At 38.7% G+C, this 23,342-nt stretch overlaps 1 protein-coding gene and 1 long non-coding RNA gene across 8 annotated transcripts; both read left to right on the top strand.

Moving 5' to 3' along the window:
* The first annotated feature begins 1,402 nt into the window (after positions 1–1,402).
* On the top strand, positions 1,403–11,180 carry LOC111253876 (uncharacterized). Of its 7 annotated transcripts, none has more exons than XM_022814022.2 (8): positions 1,403–1,563; positions 2,639–2,816; positions 3,184–3,384; positions 4,398–4,807; positions 5,942–6,157; positions 8,118–8,245; positions 8,534–8,702; positions 10,853–11,180. In XM_022814022.2, exons 2-8 carry the CDS (start codon positions 2,652–2,654, stop codon positions 11,034–11,036), a joined length of 1,473 nt encoding a protein of 490 aa, XP_022669757.1. In that variant the 5' UTR covers positions 1,403–1,563; positions 2,639–2,651; the 3' UTR covers positions 11,037–11,180. The 7 variants fall into 7 exon arrangements, with proteins under 7 accessions (XP_022669757.1, XP_022669758.1, XP_022669760.1 ...); XM_022814023.2 differs by lacking the exon at positions 1,403–1,563 and adding an exon at positions 1,577–1,707; XM_022814025.2 differs by lacking the exon at positions 1,403–1,563 and adding an exon at positions 1,787–1,866.
* Positions 11,181–15,599: 4,419 nt separating this feature from the next.
* Positions 15,600–18,446, top strand: LOC147754222 (uncharacterized). Its single transcript, XR_015317269.1, has 2 exons — positions 15,600–15,821; positions 17,258–18,446. It is a non-coding gene; the product is annotated as an uncharacterized LOC147754222 (long non-coding RNA).
* Positions 18,447–23,342: the final 4,896 nt, after the last annotated feature.

The raw sequence follows: 23,342 nt of genomic DNA, 5'->3' as shown, positions 1-23,342 counted from the left end.
CTACAGTCGGGTGCAACTCGTTCTTGCTTGCAATGACAACCAGAGTCATATTTTTCGACCGCAAAATTTAGCTTGAATCAGCAAATAAAAATCTACGCAAAGGTCACTACAGCTTCATATCGAAATGTCTCCGCAAAATCAGAATGTATTGACTTGTGGTAATTAGTAAGGTCTTCATGGAGTTTCATAATGATTTAAATGACTAGTGGCGAGTACCTATATTAGGTAATAATATTTCGTAAATATCTGACCCGTTTTCCGAATTAATATCCGTTCCTGGCTACCTTAAAAATGGATACCGGCCCTGGAAGAATCTCCTTTAATCGTGTTTATATAGTTGTAAATGGTAGCGTAAAGACTGCTCCTACCTTTAGTAGTCTCTGCATACAGTTGTGTTAATTCCATCTTTTTAAATGCACAATAGGTAAGTGAGAAGGTGAGCTACCTGCGAAACTAGCGTTTGCGATACATACTAGCACTCGTCGCAACCTACAAAGAGGAGAGTAACAAAACGGTATGCGCCGAGGTGAATACGTGCTAATGAAAAGACATTAGAAAAATTCACATTACCGTTAAACACTAGTTTCGAAAATATTTAAGTATTTTCAGTTTTTGAATTCAGCTATAGGGTCATGATTGTGTAAAGAAATCATTCGTTTTAAAGAGAGATATCCGAAAATGATTTTTACCAAAAAAAAAAATTTATAAACCAATGTCTCAATCACGTATCTGTTGACGTTTTCATTTACAATAGTTGGCTTAAATAATAATTTAAATTAGAAAGATAAACGTACTTGAATTAAATAAGCGTATAGTAATTTTCATATGTCTTCCTCTTATTCTAGGACGAGAACAGTGTAAGACACAAATGGTTTATGATATACGAAATCATCATATGTGCAACAAATGGCGTCGACGAAATGATTTTTCATGAAGCGAACGGGTGAAACGTAGTGCTTATCAGTCTCGGTGTATTTTAAGGCGTCATATGTTCTTTACTAGTACCTACGTTATATCAACTCTGGCCGAAAAATCGCTACAAGCATAATTTTCTAATCACCATGTTCTTCCATGTGGATTTTCCATCTAAAACAAATCTGAAGTATGAAACGGTGTGGTTTCTTATAAGTTTAAGAAGGACTCGTGGCAAATTAAATCGGTCACCCTAAGCTATGAACTGCTATCGGCGTAGTCGATGAAATTTTAAAATTCTGTTGTTAAATCTAGGGTAGTGCATGGCGTTGAAGAATCATGAACAAGTACTTGAGATTAATTATTTATACTACAAAAACTCTCATCTCGTTTTAGGTCATAGTAGATCAGTAGTAACTGAGTAAGTTAGGCAAACTTTTCAATTTCCCGCCAATTCGTCCATCCCAAAATGGCTTCTTGCGCATGTTCGATTTTTCTAATCTACAGTAACTGTCGTTCATGTTTGCAAAAGTTATTTTCTAGTAAAATTATATTAAATTATAAACAATGTATTAATGGAACGTGCGAATTTGGTCATTATCATACTTAAGAGCGACATTTTTTTTATTTTACACAATACCTGATCACACTGTGAGTACCTTTGCTCAACATTACTAATTCTTGTTATTAGGCTTTTCAAATACTTTTTTTAGATCTCTTGCTTCGTAGGAACATCTCTTTTGCTGCTGACAACAGGAACTACTGAAGAATGACTTAAAGCTCAACGACGGCAAAGTAACACCCTGCATCTTTCTATTGCTGATAATTCACATTATCATAATGCTTGAAAAGCTGTTCTATAATGATTATTGTGATCTTTGCTTAGAGCACGACAACTGCCGGTAGTACATCGAAACTGAATCATCTTAAAGTCTAATTATGAAAACCACTGCAGTGCGTTGCAGCATTTTAGCATTAAATTATAAACACATATTCCGTTTATGCGTTGAATCAAAGCTTATTTATTGTTCGGGTTGTTTTTGTGAGCTACTCTTACTGTAACAACATTTAATAAACCAGAGAAACATAATGGCACAATGAAAACCAGTCGTTAGCCTAAAAAATGATCGGATTCAACTTTTATTTTTGTGTACACATAATATGTTCGCAAGATGTCTACAGTTTAACAAAATATTTTATAACGTAATGAGGAGACTATATCTGTAAACTTTTAAAAAAAGTAAAAAAATTACTAATATCTGATATGACCTTTCTGATAATTTTTATTGATATTAATGGACATAAGGTATACGACAATTTATATTTTCACTACTGCTTCGATAGTAGATAATCAGATAAGGTTTCGTGTATTATATTGCAGTAACCATTTATAGGAAGTAAGAAATAACAACCGGAATAGACTACTTGAACGACCTGTTTGAACATGTTGGGTGTGTTTTTGGTAGAATGAAAGAGGCAACGACCTCAACTGTGCAAATTATTTGCTTTTGTTTCTGAAACGCACACTGGCTACCAAATAGGGAGGTTCAAACAGTGTCCATGGATAATGAAATCACGTGTAGGAGTTTATTTATTTATGATTTTAGAGGGACTTGCCCCCTAGAATAAGGGACGAGCATGACGGCGAATGTGCACCGACCAATGTGCATTGCAATTATATTTTTTAAAAGTTGTTGCTGATTATGTGTATATATATGTCTTTCAGCAAAAAGACTGCTATGGCTGGGCGCTCTGGTTCGGTCGGCATGGGCTACGTGCTGCCAAGACTTGCGCGGTTCCATAGGGATTCACGGCGAATTTTCAATGCAGCTGTGTACGCGGTACAACCGCAAGTGCTAACGCGAAAAAACATCCACGTGATCAATGATCAACTCAATTTTAAGGTGATAAACCAGCTTGGAATTCTTTGTTAGCGTGAATTCAGGTATTCAAAAATGTACTTGAGGACCTAGTAAAAGCTAAATTATTTTTTGGTGTATAAGCCAGTACGTTTATCGATCCAAGATATATTGCATTAAAAGAAAAATACGATTCAAGCATATATACTTGGTCAATTCGATTGAAAAAACGAAAAATGTCTTTTTAACGTTTTTATAGGTTATGAAATGAATCTCATTTAATTTAGCTTATTTCCCCCTTATCCTGAGAAAGTTAATAGCACAAATAATTTGAGAGAAATCGAAGACCACTCAATAGGACTTGTTACTGAAGCAGCGATCAGAAATGATCTTAACTTGTGATTGTTTTTAGGTGGGTCGTCTCAGTCCCCTTAGTCCTGTATATAAGCCTCATTATAATGTTTTTATATGCGGAATGGGTAAAGCGGTTGCACCAATGGCTGCACAGTTGCAAAATATTCTACGCTCCCACATCCAGCGAGGTGTCATCAGCGTACCCATCGGGTTCACCCAGGCCTTCAGAAAGTCTCGGCTGCCACAACATCCAATCGAGGTGCTTCCACGTAGACTTGCCTATAGGTATCTGTAGCTTGGTTAGATACTATAACTTATATATCTGAATATGCAAACTGTATCGTTTCTGCTTTAAAATGTAATTAGTTATATAAAAAAACCTAATAGGCAGTCTCATTCAACTATTTTTTTGTACCAAAGTGGTTTGCTTAGGGTATATGATTTACCCGATTAGATGGCTCTAAACAGTAATTATTCTTAGTAAATAAATTGTGGCTATCACATGTTTATTCGACATCTTCTATATAAATTTCATCTTTCTAACTATAATTTTCACAGTATTTATCCCACCTCGATTTCATTTGCCTTTCAGATCACTTTTTAAACTGTAAGCACATCTTTGCATAAATCTACTTACAATGGAATACATACATTTCTTTTATTGAAAGGGCAACAATATTATGCAACTGGTGTGGCCTTGCTCGTGTATTGCGTTTTCGGGCCTTGTTCACCAAAACCCGACGACGTTTTATTCAGTTTGACTTCTTCAAGCCCCCGTCTGTTCTGGGATTCGTGTTAGTCGCCCCAATTTTTTAACAGTAAACAAATTTTGACGTAAAAAACCATTTACTATCACATTAAATAAGTAATGTTGTGCTCCAAAGCTTTTTTTTATTATAATTTACTTAGTGTTATGTACTCAGAAATTGTTGAGTGAAATTTTATTTGATTTCGTTTACTCCTTTGTTTCGTACTCTGTTGCATTGGAAAGCTTATACTTTCTTTCTGTTTCAAAACAAACCTTGCGTCTTATATATTGCCGTTTGTGATCATGCGCTTCAGAAACAGAAAATGGTACGCTTTAAAATTTAATTTTAATCACTATCAACGGATTTGCTGCAGATTTAATCCAACTAATCTGTAGTTCCGTATCGAACTCCAAAACCTCCAAAATGAATCACCCATTAATTAGTCAAATGCTCTAATTTAGTTGCCATTTCGAAACAGCCACTGTTGACTGGCTGTAATTGCATGTTTTTTGTATTGATGTAGGTGATCGAGGGTGCAAAGGACAACATTCCGGACGAGTCAAGTTTGTTGGCCTCTCAAAAAATCGTTCAGATGATTGAGTCTTTAACCGAAACAGATATTCTCTTCGTACTTATCACAGGCGGTGGATCGGCACTTGCCCCGCTGCCAAAATCACCTGTGACACTTACTGAAAAACAGGACCTTATCCGCGCTCTTTCGAGAGCCGGAGCTTCAATCGAAGAAATTAACACGGTGCGGACCCGTTTATCAGCTCTAAAAGGTGGTCAACTTTTGGCACGGACGCGAGCGCGCGTAATATCCTTAATTCTCTCGGACATAATCGGTTCACCGTTACACCTTATCGCCAGCGGGCCTACAGTTCCTCCACTACCCACTGGGCGTATTGAAGATGCTGCAGAAATTCTTCTCAGGTTGCTTTTGTATAATTATTGCCCTTTTATTTTAATCAGATGATATCTTAACAACATTATATCTTCCTTTATAACATTTTACAATTCGTGCTTGAATATAATACACATTAGCATATGAATTATACTTTATTATTAATAACGCATTATCTTTTTTGTGACGCTTAGCTCAGCCTGCCCCAGACTTGCCCCCCTCCTTGACTACTCAGACCAAAAGTACACAAACCTTTTTGTTCGTAAATAGTATAGGTCATTTCAACCATGGTTTATCAGTATAGATCGTCCCGTAAGTTATATTTCATGCCAGAGCTTTGTTCCTCTTTCCATTTTACCAGTAAGGCCACTATTTGACCACAGATCAATGTGTTTGAATATTATTCCGAAAGCCGCCGTTCGACTGCTCTATCTAAAATGTTGGTGATTGCGTTGTGTTGACGATATATGCGCGGTTCTATTTCGCGCATGGCGATGTCTACCGGATCCTGCTGGTTGCTTGGAATTCATTGTCGGCGAGTACCGTTCTAACATATTTAGATAGAAATGCGTCAAGCCACGCTCGCAGGCTCTTGGAAAACGCTGTTTCTGGTTTACTTGGTTAAAGTGTAAGATTCGTTTGGCTTCAGGATATTTTTTCGAAGTCTAAATTAACTGCTATTCTTACTATCTGATGTCAGATCAGATGTCTTAGATAGGAAAAGAAACGCTGGCGCTGTGCGGAGAACATACGTAATTTTTTACCCTCTTAGCGCATTTCGAACGTCTGGTAAACAGAGCAGTAACTTACAAACTGACAAGGTCTGGCGAAATAACCGCAACTAATAGACCTTTGGAATATGTACGTTATAAATGAACCTTACATGAGCTTAATTTGGCTTGATCTTTATTTATTTGTTATGATTTTTTTTGTGATTTATTAAAGCGTAAATCTATTTTCACTTCCAATTATTCATTCATGTACTGTCCATATATTTGATGCTTCAATACCAACCTCCAATACCAAGTGGCCAGAGAGGGGTGCCGTGTATTATAATTTTATAATTTGTTTTGTAAGTGCTGATGCGAAACTATAGCAGTGGCATACAATATGCTCGCTTACATTCTACTTGTATGATTTTGCTGAAAAACTTTGATTTGCAGGTACAATATAGAAGTCAATGAAAAATTGGCAGGTGTGATTAATCAATCCTCTGCGCCTCAGCCACAATTCGCGTCCGTAGAAAATCATATTATCGGATCTAATTTAATCGCTCTGGAAGCCGCTAAAGAGGAGGCTCTTAGTCTCGGTTATCACGTGGTTATAGCAACAGATCGTTTGTGTGGTGAGGCGCGTAACGTGGGACGCGATATTGTTAAGTACGTAGTTACATGTAGATTCCAGAACTGCATCTTTGTCTTTGAGACATTAAGGACGTAGCATTTACTTAAATTAAATGTAATTCAGTTTTAATATAAGTTACAAGTGGCTGGCTTAACTACATAAGACCATAAAAAGGTATAATTTAATTATTTAAACGTAAAATTATAGATCTTTTGGGCAGCCATAATAATAATCTCAATCGCATTTTATGTAGAATTTTTACTGTTATTTTATTTTGATGAACTTGATTAGTTTTTGATCTCCGCTTCTTTTCCACCGTTGCTAATAGGTTTTTCTATTAATGTAGTTTTACACAACTATTTTCATAGCACATCAGTGGCCAATTTCGATAAAACTAAGAACGAAGCCGAATAATATGTCCAAGTCGGTATTACGAAATAGTATTATGTGTGTTACTTTACGATACTGAAGTGGCTTTACAATAATACAATAGCTGTTCTCTAAACTCTACTTTTTTTTAGTCTATTTTTTTTTATGTCAACACGTAAGTGCCAAATCTGCTGTTAACACTCTTTCGGCTCATCAGTTATAAAGAAATTGCTGGGTGAGGCCTGACTTTCTGGAATACTTCAAATGACAAGATTTTTTTATGCGGAATCACTCTGAGCAAAACTTCCAAATTCGTAATAAAACAATATTTTCTGTTGGTGTTCTCAAACGGGATCTTTATATGTTGCATATATTTTGGTCGTAGTGCAAGGTAGGTGTTATCTCACTTAATATGATGTTTAAATGTTTTATTGCGTTATAACTTGAACAATAGAAATATTGCTACATTTTCTTTATTATTACTTATTATTATTTCTGTCGTTATCGTTATTGACAGACGAAGATCTAAAACCTCCTACGAGGTTTACGTCGAATTGTTTGCATGCGTACAGAAACTTAAATTTAAGCTAAATTAACCAATTTGTGTGCTGGCTACTCAAGACACAATTCATATAGTAATGGTTGACGACAAATGGCTGCTTAGTATGAACCCGATGTGATGCACGGTGTTTATTATTGCGGTACAGATGCCATATAAATAATAGTATTTAGTCCCTTTTCTAAAGCTAGTTCTGTAGCACCATGAGCTGAGGATCCTTTAGTTAAAAACATGCGTTTTCCGGAGCGTCACTTAATTCTTAATCTTGTTGCAGTAATCTTGTTTGTACTGATCTACTTATAAGATTTTTTAGACTTCTTTTTCGCTTCTTTGGGTGAAAAAAAGAAGCCTTTAATATTCATAACATTTAAGTAGAATTCTGATAACTCTTTAGTTACCTTTGACCGTCTGTTTTCTGTGGGAGGCCATGACTATCGATCAACGCAGTTGTTTCAACAAGTGATCATTATCCTTACTAGCTGCGCAACGAGCGCTACTCAGTGTCATAAAATGTTTACTATGGAAAAAAATTAATATAAGGTACCGGCCGCTTTTTGAACAACATATTGTATATTAGGGTCGCAAAATTTTCTGCGACCCTAATATACAATATGTTACTTTGCGAAAAAAAAAATTATTTTGGACAATTAAATAGATATAATCAAATAACTTCTTATTGCTAAAGCAGATAGCTCAGTCTTAAAGCTAAAGTAATAAGTCATGTTGCACTAAATTTACGTCAATCTTGACATCGAAAAATCTTGAAAATATCGACTAGGAAAAAGTGTAAATGTTATTCACCAGCATACATAAGTAGGAAGTGCACAAGAACAATACTATTGTCTATTGGGTATAAAAACAAGTATAATTCTTGAAGCTTTTTTTCTAACGTGTTTGAAGACCATTATTAGAGATGGACGTCGTACACGGGCAAATACTTAACCACTTTCTTTGGACTACTTATTAAAAGGGCACGAAGTGATGACAGTTTTGTTTTAAATGTGGGTAACATTTTTATGACCCGAATCATTGACTAAACTTACCACTTATCAAAAATTCCATTTCAGAATCGCAATGGACCGAGACAGTTCAAATCTTAATCTTAATGAAGTGATCCACGAGCAGCTGAAAAATCTGCCTAAGGGTGCACCGGTCTGCGTTCTCTTTGGCGGTGAAACAACCGTGAAAGTTACTGGTATGAAACGTTTACCATATACCAACTTTTATTAACCGTTGCGCATACGACTTCTTAATTTACATCGCTATTAGTGGTATGGCCCCCAAAGGCTGAAACACACTATTGCCAATCTGCCTGACCATATCTGTTAAAACTGTTCGAATTTAAACTCGGTTGAATATTTTAAATAGAGAGAAATAAAAGAATATTTATTAATTATTATAGAAATGCCGCTTGGGTACGCAAAACATGCTTAAAATAAATGCAAGCGTATGTATTTAGTCAACTATCTTCTATTACCTTCAGGAACGGGAATTGGTGGACGTAACCAGGAATTAGCCCTTTCGGCTGCGATAGCTTTAGAAGGCTTCCATAGGGACGTTGTTCTCCTGTCTGCAGGTACCGATGGAATCGACGGTCCTACAGACGCCGCTGGTGCAGTCGTTGATCAAAATACAGTGTCATCACGTATGAGGTTAATGTAAAGCTTTACAATAGATTTATCATGCAATAAAACGAGAATTAGTAATCATTATTATGAATTTATCTACTTGTTTTAATACTGAGGGCTAATTTTTATATTTAGGCCCTTACTGAATTGCGTCGATATGGCTCCACTTCGAATTGGTTTATTTGACATGCATCTACGATCCATATTTTAAAGGCTGGTCTAGCATTTTTAGGTGTAAGTTTTGCTTTTCCATCGACCTAATCAATGAATCATAGTCGGTTGTTGCAGTTGTTTTTGCTAGATTTGCGCTGCCATTAAGAGTGGGCGAAGTGTTCGTTTATAAATATGGGTAAGGAACGATGAGAGTTTACAGCTTAATTGTCACTGTAATAGCGCCTGTTTCAGAAATTTCTAATTAATTAATGCTGATTATTAATGAATTAGAATTGATCTAATATGCAAAATTTATTTTTATTTGCAAACTCTTTAAGCAGTTATTAAGTACTAATACTCCTGGACACTTTCGGCTGTTTCCAAGTAACGGGCATTCAGGTATAAACTTTTTTTGGCCTTTACTATTTTTTTGTGGCCTATTTTATTAGCCAATGCACATAATATACAACAAGTTGTTAACCTTAATTAAATTTTGAGAAAGTCTCTAGAGCGGTAAGTAATTTCTGTGGTGTACATGATCAGCACTGATTGTTTCACCCGTATGGTACAACGCCGATGATTTATACGATGTTACACAAAAACTTATCACGTGAGTTTATAAGAAACAAATGCAAGTATGGCCGCATGTGTTGGTTTTGAATACGGAATTAGAAACTGGAGCGTACATGACTCCGGAAAGCCAGCCTATGGCTAGCGAGGAGGATAGTGAAGTTGTAGCGAAACCTATGAGAAAGCAGCGCGATAATTCGTAGGATCGTAGTTTGCAAATAATGTATTTTTCATCGTTTTGTGCACATCGCATCGTAAGCTTTTTAACGCAACGTTATTAACGTCTCTCCGATGCTTTAACAACTTCTAGACTTCTAGCTAGAATTTCATGTACTCATGTCTCACATGTACAATAGATATCAGAATATTCATTTAATTTTAGGTTGAGAGCTGGCCATCCGATGTCGTTTCAAACGATTTTAAACATTTGTAATTCCACCGGTGATTCGATTGCACTAATTATTTTTACGCCGTTTTGGTCAACAGAAGCCACTCAGTGAATTGTAAGGTCTGGGTGGTCTATCCAACACATTTGCAAGCCGTAGGCTTTGCACTCATACTTTCAAAGGTCCGATTACTAGACCAGTGCCGAGGTTAAATTCAATAGTCATTTTCTACATCAGAAATCTAATACACCTGTTAGGGTTCTAGGAGAGGCAGACAGAACGAGTCGGAATTATGGTCTCCGTGACTGGTGGCTGCTAATTTGCTATATGGGATATTTCACAGTCCTTTGCGGATGGTTTTAAATGTAAGCCTTCTACTATGGGCCGAGAAAAACACTCTGTTGGTAGCAATCGAACGTACAAAACTTATTTGCTTAATGGGGGTGTTTACGATGTTATAGCAAGTTGCATTCATATAAACTTCTACAGTAAATACTAGTCGTATACCTGTTAACTTCTGCAGCTAACCACTGCTGGAATATTCCGGGCAGTTGTCTATAATTCGCTGTTTGCTTTCAGCAGCATAGGGCCCCGAACACGTGTCACGATAGGTTCTGTGTACCCGCTTTGTATATACAGTGTGTGCCTGTGTGATAAAGAGACTGCTCGGCCAATATGCATTATTGTCTTGAATCTGTATTTTTCTAAGATATTGAAGTTGATCGATTAAAACCAACACTAAATTTTAAGATTTCAAGTTTCCTGTAGTCACTTCGGGTGTGTCGATCTCCCTTCATTAACAGAAAGATTATCCGTCGTAGAATAACTTAAACATAGGTAAAACGAACGAGCATGTTCGACCATGCAGATTTTTGTTAATGCTATTACTAACTAACAATGTTATATGCTGTTTTTTTTTGAGGATTTTCTGAAGAGACTGAAAAGACTGCTTTAAACTATTATGGTGATTTTCATTGCCACAAGTAAAGGATTGTACAGTGAGCCGGAGCTTCACCTGATTTTAATAAAAAGTTTTCGTTGCTGTACTTCTTTCCATCGTTGCAGCCTACGCGACTTCGAGATCAAAGCAGATGCATCGAGTTATTTATTCAACAACGACTCGTATAACTTTTTTAAAGGGAACGATGATACGCACCTTAAAATAGGTCATACCGGAACCAATGTAATGGACGTACAAATTTTACTTTTTGAAACCGCTATAGACAATGGGAGTGCCAGTCAGCTATGAAAACTGCTTCGATCGACAAGAGTATTATTAAATTGGCTATTCAGTTACGTATGTGTAGATTAGCAGCTTGCATGAGTAACATTATTGGACCTGTTATACATGCAGTACTGCACAGGAAATTAAAATAAATTATATTAAAATGAAGTACAGTGAATTTTATTTGTACTTATAATACTAGCTTTATGGCTACTTGTGTGGTACACCTTAATATACGCATCATACTTTGTTGTTTCATTAATTAATTACGGAATATAAATTGTTCTCGTTGCTAAAATTCGTGAAAATCATGCTTTTACAGTAAATCTTCAGTAAAACAATACTGTAGGATATTCTTAAATCTATTCATATCTAGTTCTTTAAAGGGAAAATAAAACATCATAGAAACAGAAACGAGGTCGTTTGTCTATCTAACATTAAAAACGACAAAATCCAGGCAAGACAAGCCTAAGTAAGGTGGGCAGATTCCCATCCTATCTTTGATGATTTATGGTTGAAGTTATAATGCTCGTCTCATTCAGTATGCGAAGTTCCACAACTGGAAGAAAAATATGTTGCCACCTACATCATGCATTTAGATCAACTCGCATGAACAAGTAGATTTGTCAAAGCGTAGATGCAATAGAACGTATCATAGCCGGTTTCAGTGTCTGTGCAAGGTCATTATATATACAGTATAACAGGCAAAGTCATATAAGACCTCCAGAAGGATTATTCGCAACAAGAACGAGTAGCTAAAGCAGGCTTAGAGGAATTTTGGACATGATAGAGGCATGTCAGGTAGAACAGGACGCTTTTCGCTTTAAAAACGAAGAGCTGAAGCACAGAATCGAAGCACGATTTTGGATCCACAATAAGATTTCGAGTTCGGCCGGCAAATCCTGTTGATGGAGGTGAACAAAACGGCTGATTTTCAGGAGCTACTAAAAGATGCTTACCGTATAGCGGGCGCCGACCCTTTGCTGCGTTGCTTTTCATGCTCCATCTAGTTCTAAAGAAAATTACTGGAGGATCCAAACATTCTGCAGAAACAGCCGAAGAAAAACGTTCTACAAATTTGTTGGTCTGTTCACTACGGACTGCTCTACTTGTATGTACAAGCACACGCCCTCCATGTTTAAACGTCCAGACGACAATAGTTCCCTCACGATTCAATGTCTGTTTTCCTGTAGGTCGGATTATTCTTTTTTGGAATTACCAATGGCCTTGAGCTCCTGGGAATAGAAGGCAGTACACAGTTGCAAATTTCTCTTTTTCAACCCTGCATTCGATTTCTTATGGTGGTTTAATATCCCCAGACATTCCGGAACTTTTTTAAACCTTTTTATGGTCGTGGGGAAAGCGAGTGGTATTTTGTTCGATGGCCCTCTTGCTGCACATCTCAGAAGACTGGTCGAAAATTCGATCTTGTCGAAAAAATATAGCTCCAACAAGCTAGTAAATCTTTGTAACCTAAGACTCTTGTGATGAAGCAGCTAAGCCGTTAACATGCGTTATTCGAAATAAAGTAGAGGAAACCGTTGCTCAGCTAAAGGGCCATATCAGACCAAAGACTGCAGCGAGGAAATGGTCTCTGTTATTGCAAACAAAAATGGGAGCTTCTTTATTAAGATAAAAAAGAGCAGTTGAAGAATGGTGCTGCTTTCAAAGGTAGCTGTGTAAGGGCTCGGGTGTAGAGTAAACGGTTGCAGTGGAAAGCTGTGATTTTAGGCTCAGTGAGTCAGAAAAAACGAAAAGGACAAAATTGCAGAGCATTATACAACACATAGAAACGGCTAGATAAAGCTACACACAAAGTGCACAACAAAACCTTTTGTGAATTGAAAATACATCTGAACCCTAGCAATACACAGACACCTGAAATTAAAGGATTGGATACAACAATACTCCGAAAATGTTTACCCTCATATAGCCTGGTAGACAGTATTAAAATTTACTTTTTATATTAGCCCGAGTAGCCAGGTAAACGCATTCAGTCACAAACCAGGAGTCACAAACTGCTCACCTGTAAGGATACCAACGCAGCCCCTGTTACGTAAGGTTCTAGAAAGCTTAACAACAGAATACATTCACTGCCAGAATGGTGAGCAGCGAACAGTGTAACGATTTTCGACACAGGTAAAGAGCTTGCATTTCACAGAAATATTAGCGAGGCACGCTTCAATCTAATACTGGAAGACGGATCTGTGGCTCCTTTTGCACATCTTGGAGTAGCTCCTTAGGATAGCAGTCATAAATGCATCGACCTTAAAACTGCAGTCTCCTTTAAAACTAAGAAACCCACGCCTGTTAATGAAGAGCAAAGAAACCTTTAGGGATTTGCCGAGACTGTTTTTGCATGCACGCCGTAGGTGCAACTGCCTCTTATTTCACCCACGGACAGAGAAGTGCTAAGGGAATACATGCAGTCAAAAGAAGCTAAATTCAGAATTTCATAACGTCCCGCTAGATTACCGCTATGCGGAAGCTACTCAAGAGGGAAATTAGATTAAGCATCAAAAGTTGTTAGAAATTTTTTTACTGGAACTCGAAACGGACCTATAAGCTTATTAGAGGTAATGGGGCATCACACAAACCAAACATGCCCTAGTCTAAATGATTGCAATTTTTTTAGAAATGCTTCTTTACTCGGTACATCTTTAAGTGCTACCTACGGGAGCCACGACCTTCAATAATATTTCCATTACTAAAAAGGTATTGCAAGTCGCCAAGGAATAAAGTTCGAGAAAGCTCCTAGGCTCAAAAATATTGCTCCTGAGGCTGTTCAAATTCCCGTGACAAAGCTCTCCTCAGTAGTGGCCATGGAAATAGTAAGTGCATTTTACCCAGAAAGTAAATAACCGGAGAGGCAGTCCTAATTCTTAAGAGACGCTTGCTAATAATTGTTATCCTCTCTTATTTAATAAATTTGGACCGCCTTCTCCTTTTATCTGAAAAAAGACCGGGCACAATCACTGCTTTTTTTTAATGAAAAAAAAATAAAGCATTTAATCGTCCTCCTTAATATGTGGTAATAATAGTTTACCACAAAAACTTTTTTCAAAGGCTTAAAAAGAAGCCCTATTTTCTTAAAATGATATCAGGGTATCACAAGCGTCACCAGTGGGAATTGACCATCTCGATAACATCTGAGGTTTCGCAAGGTTCTATCTATCTATTTATTTTACTATTCTGAAACCTTGCGTATGATAATATGATAGCGGGTATGCGAATACTGACGGCTCTTCGTGCGATTGAGGCTTACAGCATAGTTAGCAACAATGCGGCCATTTTGATGATAGGGGCTCTGCTTTGGAACATACAAATAGATTGTAAGTATAGACCATAACACTATAACGAGACATCAATAAATAAAGAAAATAGCGATTTAAGGGATTTAAAGGATTTGAACAATTTAAGGATAATGGGATAAGTGGTTGGTCTTACTGGAAAATGCCTCAGCGTCCTAAGCATAAAACCTCATCTCGAATATCACGTTTAAAAGACATATTTTTTTCTACACCTAAATAGTCATTGGACCTGGCACCTTTCAGATGTACTTAATATGAGCTGGGAAGCCGCTTACAAATATGCGAGTATATTTCCATTGTGGTTAAAGATTAGAAAATGATACCTATCATCCTTTTCTGGCTTACTTTGCGTTTGAAGCAACAAAAAAACATGCTTGGCCAAGACTACATCGGAAGAAAAACTCATTCAAATTCAAGAGAAAAACTCCTCTCTAAAGAGAGTTTCGAACGCTCTGTGAAGTTTATCCTGGATATGGTTGAAGGTTAGGAGCTCAACTAGGCCCGAGATTCGCAACAGGGGATCTTACAACGAAGGAAATCTTAAGTAACACGAGTGTACTGCGCTTTTTAACCTTAACTAAACCGGAAGGGGCTCCGGTAAGCTTCGATCAATAATTGCATTCATAACGTCAGGACTGGGAGGGCAGCGTCTTCCGCCAGGGACTGGGCTCATTTAGAAGCGAGAAATTCGTGAGAGATGTTCAAACTATTTGATTTGGTAGGCACATACCAGCCGTTTGTAGTATTATTTACTAAAAACCCTGTCTATCTCGGAAGAAGCCTAAGAACAGGTAGTGAATTATTTGGTGGCCATTTTCGGCAGATTTATCTCAATGGTTGGCAAAAATCCGATACAACTTTGACAGGAGAAGCACCATACGTTCCCCGTGATGTGTACAAAGCACGCATAAAGGCAACTAGAGCAGTTAAATACGTCGATAAGGCGGAGGATAGTGATAATGAAGTTTGTTTAAATAATGAACGCAAAGGTTTCTCATTAGTCGATATTGAGCATGCTGATGTCAATATGGAACTCAACACGGACACCGAAATTTCAGTTATGCCTCTGTTGACCTTTAAAGCTAGACTAGTGCACTTGACAGGCTTGCGCCTGATTCCACCGAATGGACAATTTAGATGCCTACGTAGTTTTGTTGAGGTGCATGTCAAAACTCATAGGATCAGTGACCAGAGCTATGCACTTCGTGAATGGATGCAAAATCTTAGCACTAATATTAACAGTCGTACGTGTAGCAACCATTTGATCCACCATAACGACGAAGTCAAAAGGCTCAAACTAACCAACCCCCTAAAACGCGAGCTCTGCTGCATATGCTCCTCTAGTAAAAAATGTGAGGCGAGAGGTTTGGGACCGTTATTTATCATTATCTTACACCTCAACTTGCATCGTTCATTGCGCCCATTGCAATTGCACCTTTTGGTTGTTGTCCAAAATTTTCCTACGGCATTATGCCCCTACTTGGCGAGATTTTATGAGGTACGGCTTTTATGAGGTGGGTTGTTAAGTTTTGGCATGTCGGGGTATTAGGAAGTGTCAAAAGCGACGGTCACGTGTGGGCATTTCTTTTTAGATGCAGGGCACCTTTAGAATATGTATTGAATTTCGTCATCATTACAAATGGTGCTGAGTTTCCACTGTTCTGAAAATTTTACCTACAAAATCTATAAGCTATCAAGAAATCAGTGACTGGATAGGAGCTGTGACACCGCGTTTGCAAGAAAACCATGATGTTCGTACCGTGGTATCAGATCTAGAGCAATAGATTTCGTTCGATGCCCGGCTTATTTTGGATGTAGAAAGATCTATCTTCTTGTTCGTTGCTTGATTTTGAAAGGGTGCTGCGGAGGGTGAAGCTGCGAATTCAGCAAACTGGAGCTCCCATAGTATTTGCCTTACGCTTCTTGAAGATTCTTAAAGCTATGTCTTTGGATCTTATCAAGGGAATTCTTTACTCCAGTCTAGAGGAGCATTAGATATAGCTTCGCAGGAACTTCTACTTTTTTTGGAGGCGTACTTGATGTGGGGTGTTCCTTTAAGATCTGTGTGTGGTAGAGTTTATAAGTAGTGGATTCTAAGGTTGTCCAGCTGTAGGCGAAATTCTCCATGTAGTTTGTTAAGATCATTGAGGGTATTTTTTCTTCATACATCTATTAGTGCACCATTGTATAAAGTCTATGATAGCTGTGGTTCGAGCAGCGATGATGGTAGCCAGGTGTAAATACACCGCCGCGTGCGCAATATTCTGTAATGTCGGTTCGAGGACTTCATCCCTGAAGACTAACGCAATGACTGCAATTCGCCGTTATATTTTACATTGGGCAGCCTAATAGTCAACGTGCCGGTTTTGTGATAATGGCCCTTTCTAGAGGTATTTAATAGGTGTATTATTTAGATTTGATATGTTCGACTACTTTTGAGAGGCCGCTTAGCATACATACAGACCTGAAGACCACAGTTACTTGGGGATTTACCAGGTCTAACGATCAGGGCTATGCGCCTTCTTTCAGGCGATCGGAAATTTCTTTACAGTTTAACAGGTTCTTCGGCATCTACTTGAGCGTAGAGATTTTGCATAGAGCTTACGTTTGAACGCAAGGCTTAGGTGTCTTCTGTACATTGGAATCTGTAGTGCCCCCCTGAAGAGTCCACACCGGAGGCTAGGTGGGATTTAGGGCTATATAAAACGTCTTTGACCCCTTCGAGGTTGAAGGAAATTTTGGGTCTTTTAATGACTCAATGGAGTGAAGGCCGTTCTGGATAGTATTAATAGCTTTTCGTGCTATGCCTGATGAAAGAAATGGTTGCGCATGTCGAAGTTTGTGCCTGGTTATTTTAAATCCCTGCCACTAAATGTTTTCATTAATGAGATGGTACAGTCGATTACAGTGAAGTTTCGCTCTTTTCTTCCCTAGGACTCGCCCATTTTTGTGTTTCTCTCAAAGGGGACGGTTCGGGTCAGGTTACGATAACAATTCTAAATTCATGCAATAACCTGAGACTTCCACCAGTAACGTGGTATTTAATGCGCGAGTTGCACGTGCAAAAGGCGGCAAGCCGTCTTTCGAACGTCTTTCAGCATCTATGCATCGGTGCGTCTTGAGATTGCCGTACGAAGTCGTCTGCGGAATTCATGCAAGTCACATCGGAAGTGAGAAGAGAGGATTGAGGGTTCAACTAAAACGTGTCAATACTGAAAGAAATGACGACCTGTAGTAGTTTCCATTACTTAGACCAGTAAAATGTCATTGAGTAGAAATTGAGGTCTAAGGTCGTAGTTTGATCTACCCGCTAGAGGATTGTTCCAGGTGAATTAAGGTAACATGGGGCTGCGCATTCCTCATACTCGAGGGTCGATTGAAAATTTTAATCATAATTGTTAGTGTGTCCGTCTGTGAAAATCGGTAACAAAAAGGGTGGAGTTCAGGCATACTTCAACGAAGTAATGCCGAACGTAATGTTGATGATAAATAAGGCTGTGGCGAGGATGGTATTATAGAGCCATTTTGCGTAAGTCACGTGTTTAAATCTGGAAATCCGTGCAGAAGATTTTTACAAAGATCTTTTCACGAGAAGAAGCCTTCATAGTGAGAAATTCGTTAGCAAATGGTACTTCTGATGTGGGAGGAAAGCGAAGAATGCGAATGCAAGAATAACGTGAAAACCGCTAAAGGTACAAGCGCAAATAATAAGGATACGAACTTGAAGGAAAAAATGTCGGCTAAAAGTTGAGACATGCCATTAAAAAGGTCTGACGAGGAAAGGAAAGATGGCTCTATCAATGCCAGGTGGAGAGGCACATGTAGAAGACGTACGGCTACGAGGTAACGGTTTCGCATGTCATGGTTGCCGTAGCAGTGTCTTAATAATTTCGGAGTGAGAAGCCGCGAAGCGCTCCTGGCTGAGCGCCATCCAGACGATAACCTAAAGGTGACAGTATCATTGTTGTGCACTTTAACTATTTTTATCTGTAATTTTCCTATGCCGCGGCTCTGTTAGGAATTTGAAGCCATTTTTGCTACTGTGAACTGCAGGCTCGAAGGAATATTCTTTGATTGCGCAATAATAACAAGGTTTACGTATATTTGTTGGCAGTATGCTGGATATTGTGTAATTTTCTTTGCACTCATAACAGTGTGTTTATTTGCCGTTTTTCCCAACCCATTATATTTGACCCACAGGGAGTATGTGGTACGAAGGACAGAACATGTTCGAGCATTTATACATTTTTGCGGGCGCTTGTGTGAGCCTTAGCTGAGAGTGTATGCATGCAGCAAATAAGATAAATGACCTGGCAGTTTCTTCTAACAATATTCTTCGAGGTCATTAGATATCGTTTCGGGTATACAATTGGCGTTCATACTGGAGACGGCCCAGCGGCGATCGTAAGCAATGCAGCGTTTTTATAAAAGAGTTGGCGTCTACATTTTCTTCTATAGAGCAGCTGTTCCATTTAAGATGTTCTTAATGGGGTTCTTATGTCCATGCACCTCTTTGTGCAAAAGAAGAAAGTGGCAGTCATTGGTCCTTATGCATGAGCCTTGAAGAGAACAGAGCCGCTTTAGTCAGTATTGACTTCGGAAAAGATTCAGGAGTAAACGACGAGAGAAATTACAAAGATCATTTTCCGTCTACTCGGAAGTGTCCTTATTATAGAGGGTTTCCGCCTTTTATGTTAGCAGGTCTAGCGAAGCTTATTTGTGAAGTCTTGGAAATATTTTATATTATTTTATAATCCTATCAATTATTCTTTCGTGTTTCTGATAATGAAGTGCATGTATAACCCCACAACCTTTGATACAAGTAAAGGTAGATAAATACCGCTAGAGTATTTGTAGCTGCATTGGAGGATTTCATCTGTTTAAAATTTTCGATGCTGATGCACGTGGTGTGGGCTTGATTCGTTTCTGGGAATGCTTCCACCCCGATTTCAATATCAGGAGGAGCTCATTGAAATACTTGGCAGAGATTGGCTAAACTGCAGGACCTAGAGATCTTTCATTTTTGCGAGCGCCTGAAAGTTAGCATTGTCTATCTATTCGGTATCAGTTCCAGTAATCACATTATATGCCTCACCGCCGATCGTTAAGTCAAGATCTGTTTCTATAGACTTAGCTTGGTAGATATTGATTATCTATTTTCATCCTATGAGAGTGTTATCCCAAGAAATTCTGGAGTGATTAGGATTTCATAAAGTTATATAAGGTTTTGTAAACTAAAAGATTCTTAATCCTAATAAACGGGCTCGCCTAATAGTGTACTGCTGTGAGTGGTGCTTCGAAATGTGGCAAGCTAGGCTTGAATAAAGCATGCACAAATTAGCCATGATAACAAGTATTGTCAGAAACGTTGGCGTTCGATGCAAAAAGACCTGTTTTTATACAGTTATATAACTTAGAGGAAAGCTATTCCACATTGGCAAGAAACTAAACATTATTTAAAATCCCGTTCATACGTCATTGATGTCATTAGGTCAACCAAAAGAAAGAGAGAATGCACCGGACTATAGAGAAAAGATAATCAATCAACTCGTAGAACTAAATTTTTCAAGTTCGCTTAAATTTCATGCTTTTATGCGGTCTGGAAAAGGCACTCATCAGTGCTTCGAAAAAATAATTATGTTAATCCTTAAAACAAAAGCGAGCGGTTTTTAACGGCCAACGCATTGACGAAAATGATCCCTACGCCCAACAGAGCGCTCATATCTGATATCAATGAGTTTTAAGGCGCGTTAGTTCAAATCGAAAAGATTTCGATTCGGACAATTAAAGTTCGGTGTCTTAACGCAGCATTCAAGCAGTTCACCAAAGCTCAGAACTTTGCATACACAATAAAAGAAACACCTAAATACGATTAATAAAGGTGTATGTCTATACAAACATACAAACGTAACATTCCTAGCGCACGGACTGAAAGATGTCACCCAGAGGCGATGTTCAACCAGGAAATCTGACATTTATAGATTTATGAACGTTTTAAAGGTAAAACAGGAAACAAACATCCTAATATTTTTACGCTGCGAGAGGCCGTCACCCTAAAAATTAAATGGATCTTTCAAACAATTTGCGGACGTCCAAGAACCAAGAAATGTTAAAGGACGAAACTTAATTTACACAGCAAATTGTGAGGCAGCTTCCGCTCCGCTCCGCTCAGCTCAAAGTAAGAATGAGCGTTGCCGTTTTGGATTAATGTAATAATAAAATCCATGAATGGGTAATTGATTGCAATAAACTGATAGAATACGTGATGATGAAGAAATGGGAAATAACACCAGTGGCGGAAAACATAATAAGCGTGCACTACACGATGGGTTAATGTCCTAACTTCCTTTTAGGCAACATCCAGCTACAAGTAAAAAACCTGTGCCTGTGTTAAGACAGAAGATAAAAGCTTTGCAGAGCACATAGAAATGGCGGCAATTGGCCGAGTCAGCCGCGAATTTGTCAGAGTTTCAAAAATCTATCTATAATAAGTCATAGTACCACTTAAGGGCAGGGCACAAGGTGCATCTCTCTATAAAAGTTGCTGAAGCTCTCAAAGGTCAGGAAATTATAGCAGTATATTGATTTTAATGCACATACACAAAGCGGCGGACGGATGGTTCATCAAAAAGTACATTCGACTTAAAAAAGTGAAATCAAGATGTCTGGCTCGATTCAATTCATTTTCAACATTTTTTATTCAATCAAAAGTCAAAAACAATGCAAGGTCTAAGCTCAACTACGTCGCAGTAAAATGCCGACGCAACATCAAGCTACGTGAACAATGCAAGGCTGAAAAGCACATAATGGCAGAAAATTCAAATATTGATTGAAAAAAGTCGATACTGCTAAGCCGCGCGAAGATGTCCAATACAACACAAGGGAGAGGTAGACGTTTGAAATGCGGTTGATCCCTGCCCAGCAGTTATCTTCGGCGATGTTTTTCTGAGCTCCACGCAGATGGAAAACGATTTGCAGAACACACTGAAAATTACGAAAAGTACAAGAACTAAAACCGAACGTCCAGGCAAAGAAAACAATTGTGCTTGGTACTGTTTTGCTACCATTCAAGCAGCGCACCTAAGAAACCATAGAAACACAGGAAAACATAAATCGATGGCTTCAGCTATCGTGTTGAGAAATGGGTATTTCCTCGTACATGCTTACGCTGTTATAGAAATTGCACATAGTTCGAGAACGTGAACTCGATGGGGCATGGGTAGAAACTGCAATGATTGTGGCGACGTCTGTAACACAGCGAAGCATTGCAACCGACCCTGTCGCTTTTATGGGGATTCGGTTGTATTATAAGCTAGGTGAGGCTTCAAAATTTTTTTTCGAAGGGGGAAGTGTGCGGGAAGTTGGCGTCGTTGACTGCTCGTGCAGGAAGCGGCGTTTCGACAAAATGTTTCACCCTGGGCGGTGCAGTCCCAACGGGGCTTTCAAAAACGACGCCTTTAGCCGATTTAGCTGCTCGACATTATTTACGGTCAAAGCTTGGTATACGATGTCGATATCATATGCTGCTACTGGAGTGATGTTGAGATCGAAGAAACGTAGAACAATTGAATTAGATAGGCGCTGTGGGTCCTTTGATAGTCATTGCAGCCAGTGCTTTCTTGCATCTTTCCTCTATTTACGATGTAAGCTATGGCCATTGCACGGCATGAGCAGTTCTAGATATGAACATCCATCTATGCATCTTGCGTGCGTGCCCGACATAATTAGCATAGGTTGGTGTACCTCGTTGCCTTCCCGTTTGAACCCTACTGCTTCAGCCTTTGAGACGTGAGATTCCGTGACGGTTGTACGCAAGCTAGCAAAGTCTCGCTGTACCTGAAGCCTTCTATTTTTATGAACAACTAAGTGTTTGTTCGTAGAAACATTCTCACAAGGTTTCCAACCTCAAAAGTCCCGTCGAATCGGTCTCTCATCAACGAAAAAAAGAGGGCTAGATTGTTTCTCTATACCAGCTCAGTAGTTTGAGAAAATGGTTGAGAGTGTTCACCGTTAATCGTTACCCTGCTTTATTGAAATGTCGCTGCTGTCAATCCTGGCACCTGTGTGGTGATTTTTCAAGGTTTGTTAATACTGCGCTTCTAGATAACGGAGCTAAAGTCCACAAAGACAGCGCGAAAGGATCTACGCCATGAATTGCCTAAGGGAAGTCCATCAGGTAGAACCTTTTATGCCATGGCCGTAAAACATTCCTACCTAGATCCATGTTGCTCTCAAGGAAGTACCAGTCTTTGTGCCAAAAAGTAGGAGAGAAGCTTCCATTACACGCTTTTAATATGCCACGTCACAACATGGGCTGCCTTGAATCTTCTTTGCCTTTAGGGATGACCAGTAAGTGCCCCCATTGAAGTGGAAACGTTACCGAACTAAACAACAATGGCAATGGGCCGAGGTTAGTGCGCTCTTAAGATGGCCGTTTCATATCTTATTGAGCCAGCTGCTCTACCGACGCTTGCGTCGGTAGAACAACTGGCTCAGAGAATTCCTGTTACAGGATCACCTGTCCTTAGGCTGATTTATCCTACGCTGTGATGAGCGAAGCGGCCCATTGAGAAATAGTATAGCTTCAAGAGAACATTTTAGCGAGGTTATCAATCAATACATCTACAACGCAATACAATACATTGAACGCTTGATTCTCCGTCTCCCTAGGAATAATTTCCTCCTACTGCTCTAAATATTTTTGCATTGATGGACATGATTCCTTAAAGGCAGTAAATAGAGATATAATAGACGGCTGCATTTCCTCCATCTAAACAGTTTTTACGCATTTTCAGCTAAGTGGCAGATCAAAACACAACCTGTATCTATCTGTTCGGACGAGCTAATCGTATCGCATATAAAACAATGTCAGTTCGATGGTGCGGATAGTCGTAGACGTCACACTTGGCACGAAAAGTACTCTGCAAACATGCTTTAGCAGCTTTTCGGTGTCTAGTCGTCTAGGCAGAGGCTTTTTCTTATAGGAATTCTACTGAAGAGTTTAAATCTATTAAAATCG

This window comes from Varroa destructor, unplaced genomic scaffold (assembly GCF_002443255.2).
Source record: "Varroa destructor unplaced genomic scaffold, Vdes_3.0 BEIS01000007.1, whole genome shotgun sequence".
Classification (NCBI taxonomy): domain Eukaryota; kingdom Metazoa; phylum Arthropoda; class Arachnida; order Mesostigmata; family Varroidae; genus Varroa; species Varroa destructor.
The sequence above is the reverse complement of the archived record's forward strand: the minus strand, read 5'-3'. Positions and strand labels throughout refer to the sequence as shown.

Coding starts and splice junctions, on each gene's coding strand:
- LOC111253876 (XM_022814022.2), top strand. CDS start 2,652: ATGGCTGGGCGCTCTGGTTCGGTCGGCATGGGCTACGTGCTGCCAAGA. Junction 2,817..3,183: donor ATGATCAACTCAATTTTAAG/GTGATAAACCAG, acceptor GATTGTTTTTAG/GTGGGTCGTCTCAGTCCCCT. Junction 4,808..5,941: donor GCTGCAGAAATTCTTCTCAG/GTTGCTTTTGTA, acceptor TTTGATTTGCAG/GTACAATATAGAAGTCAATG.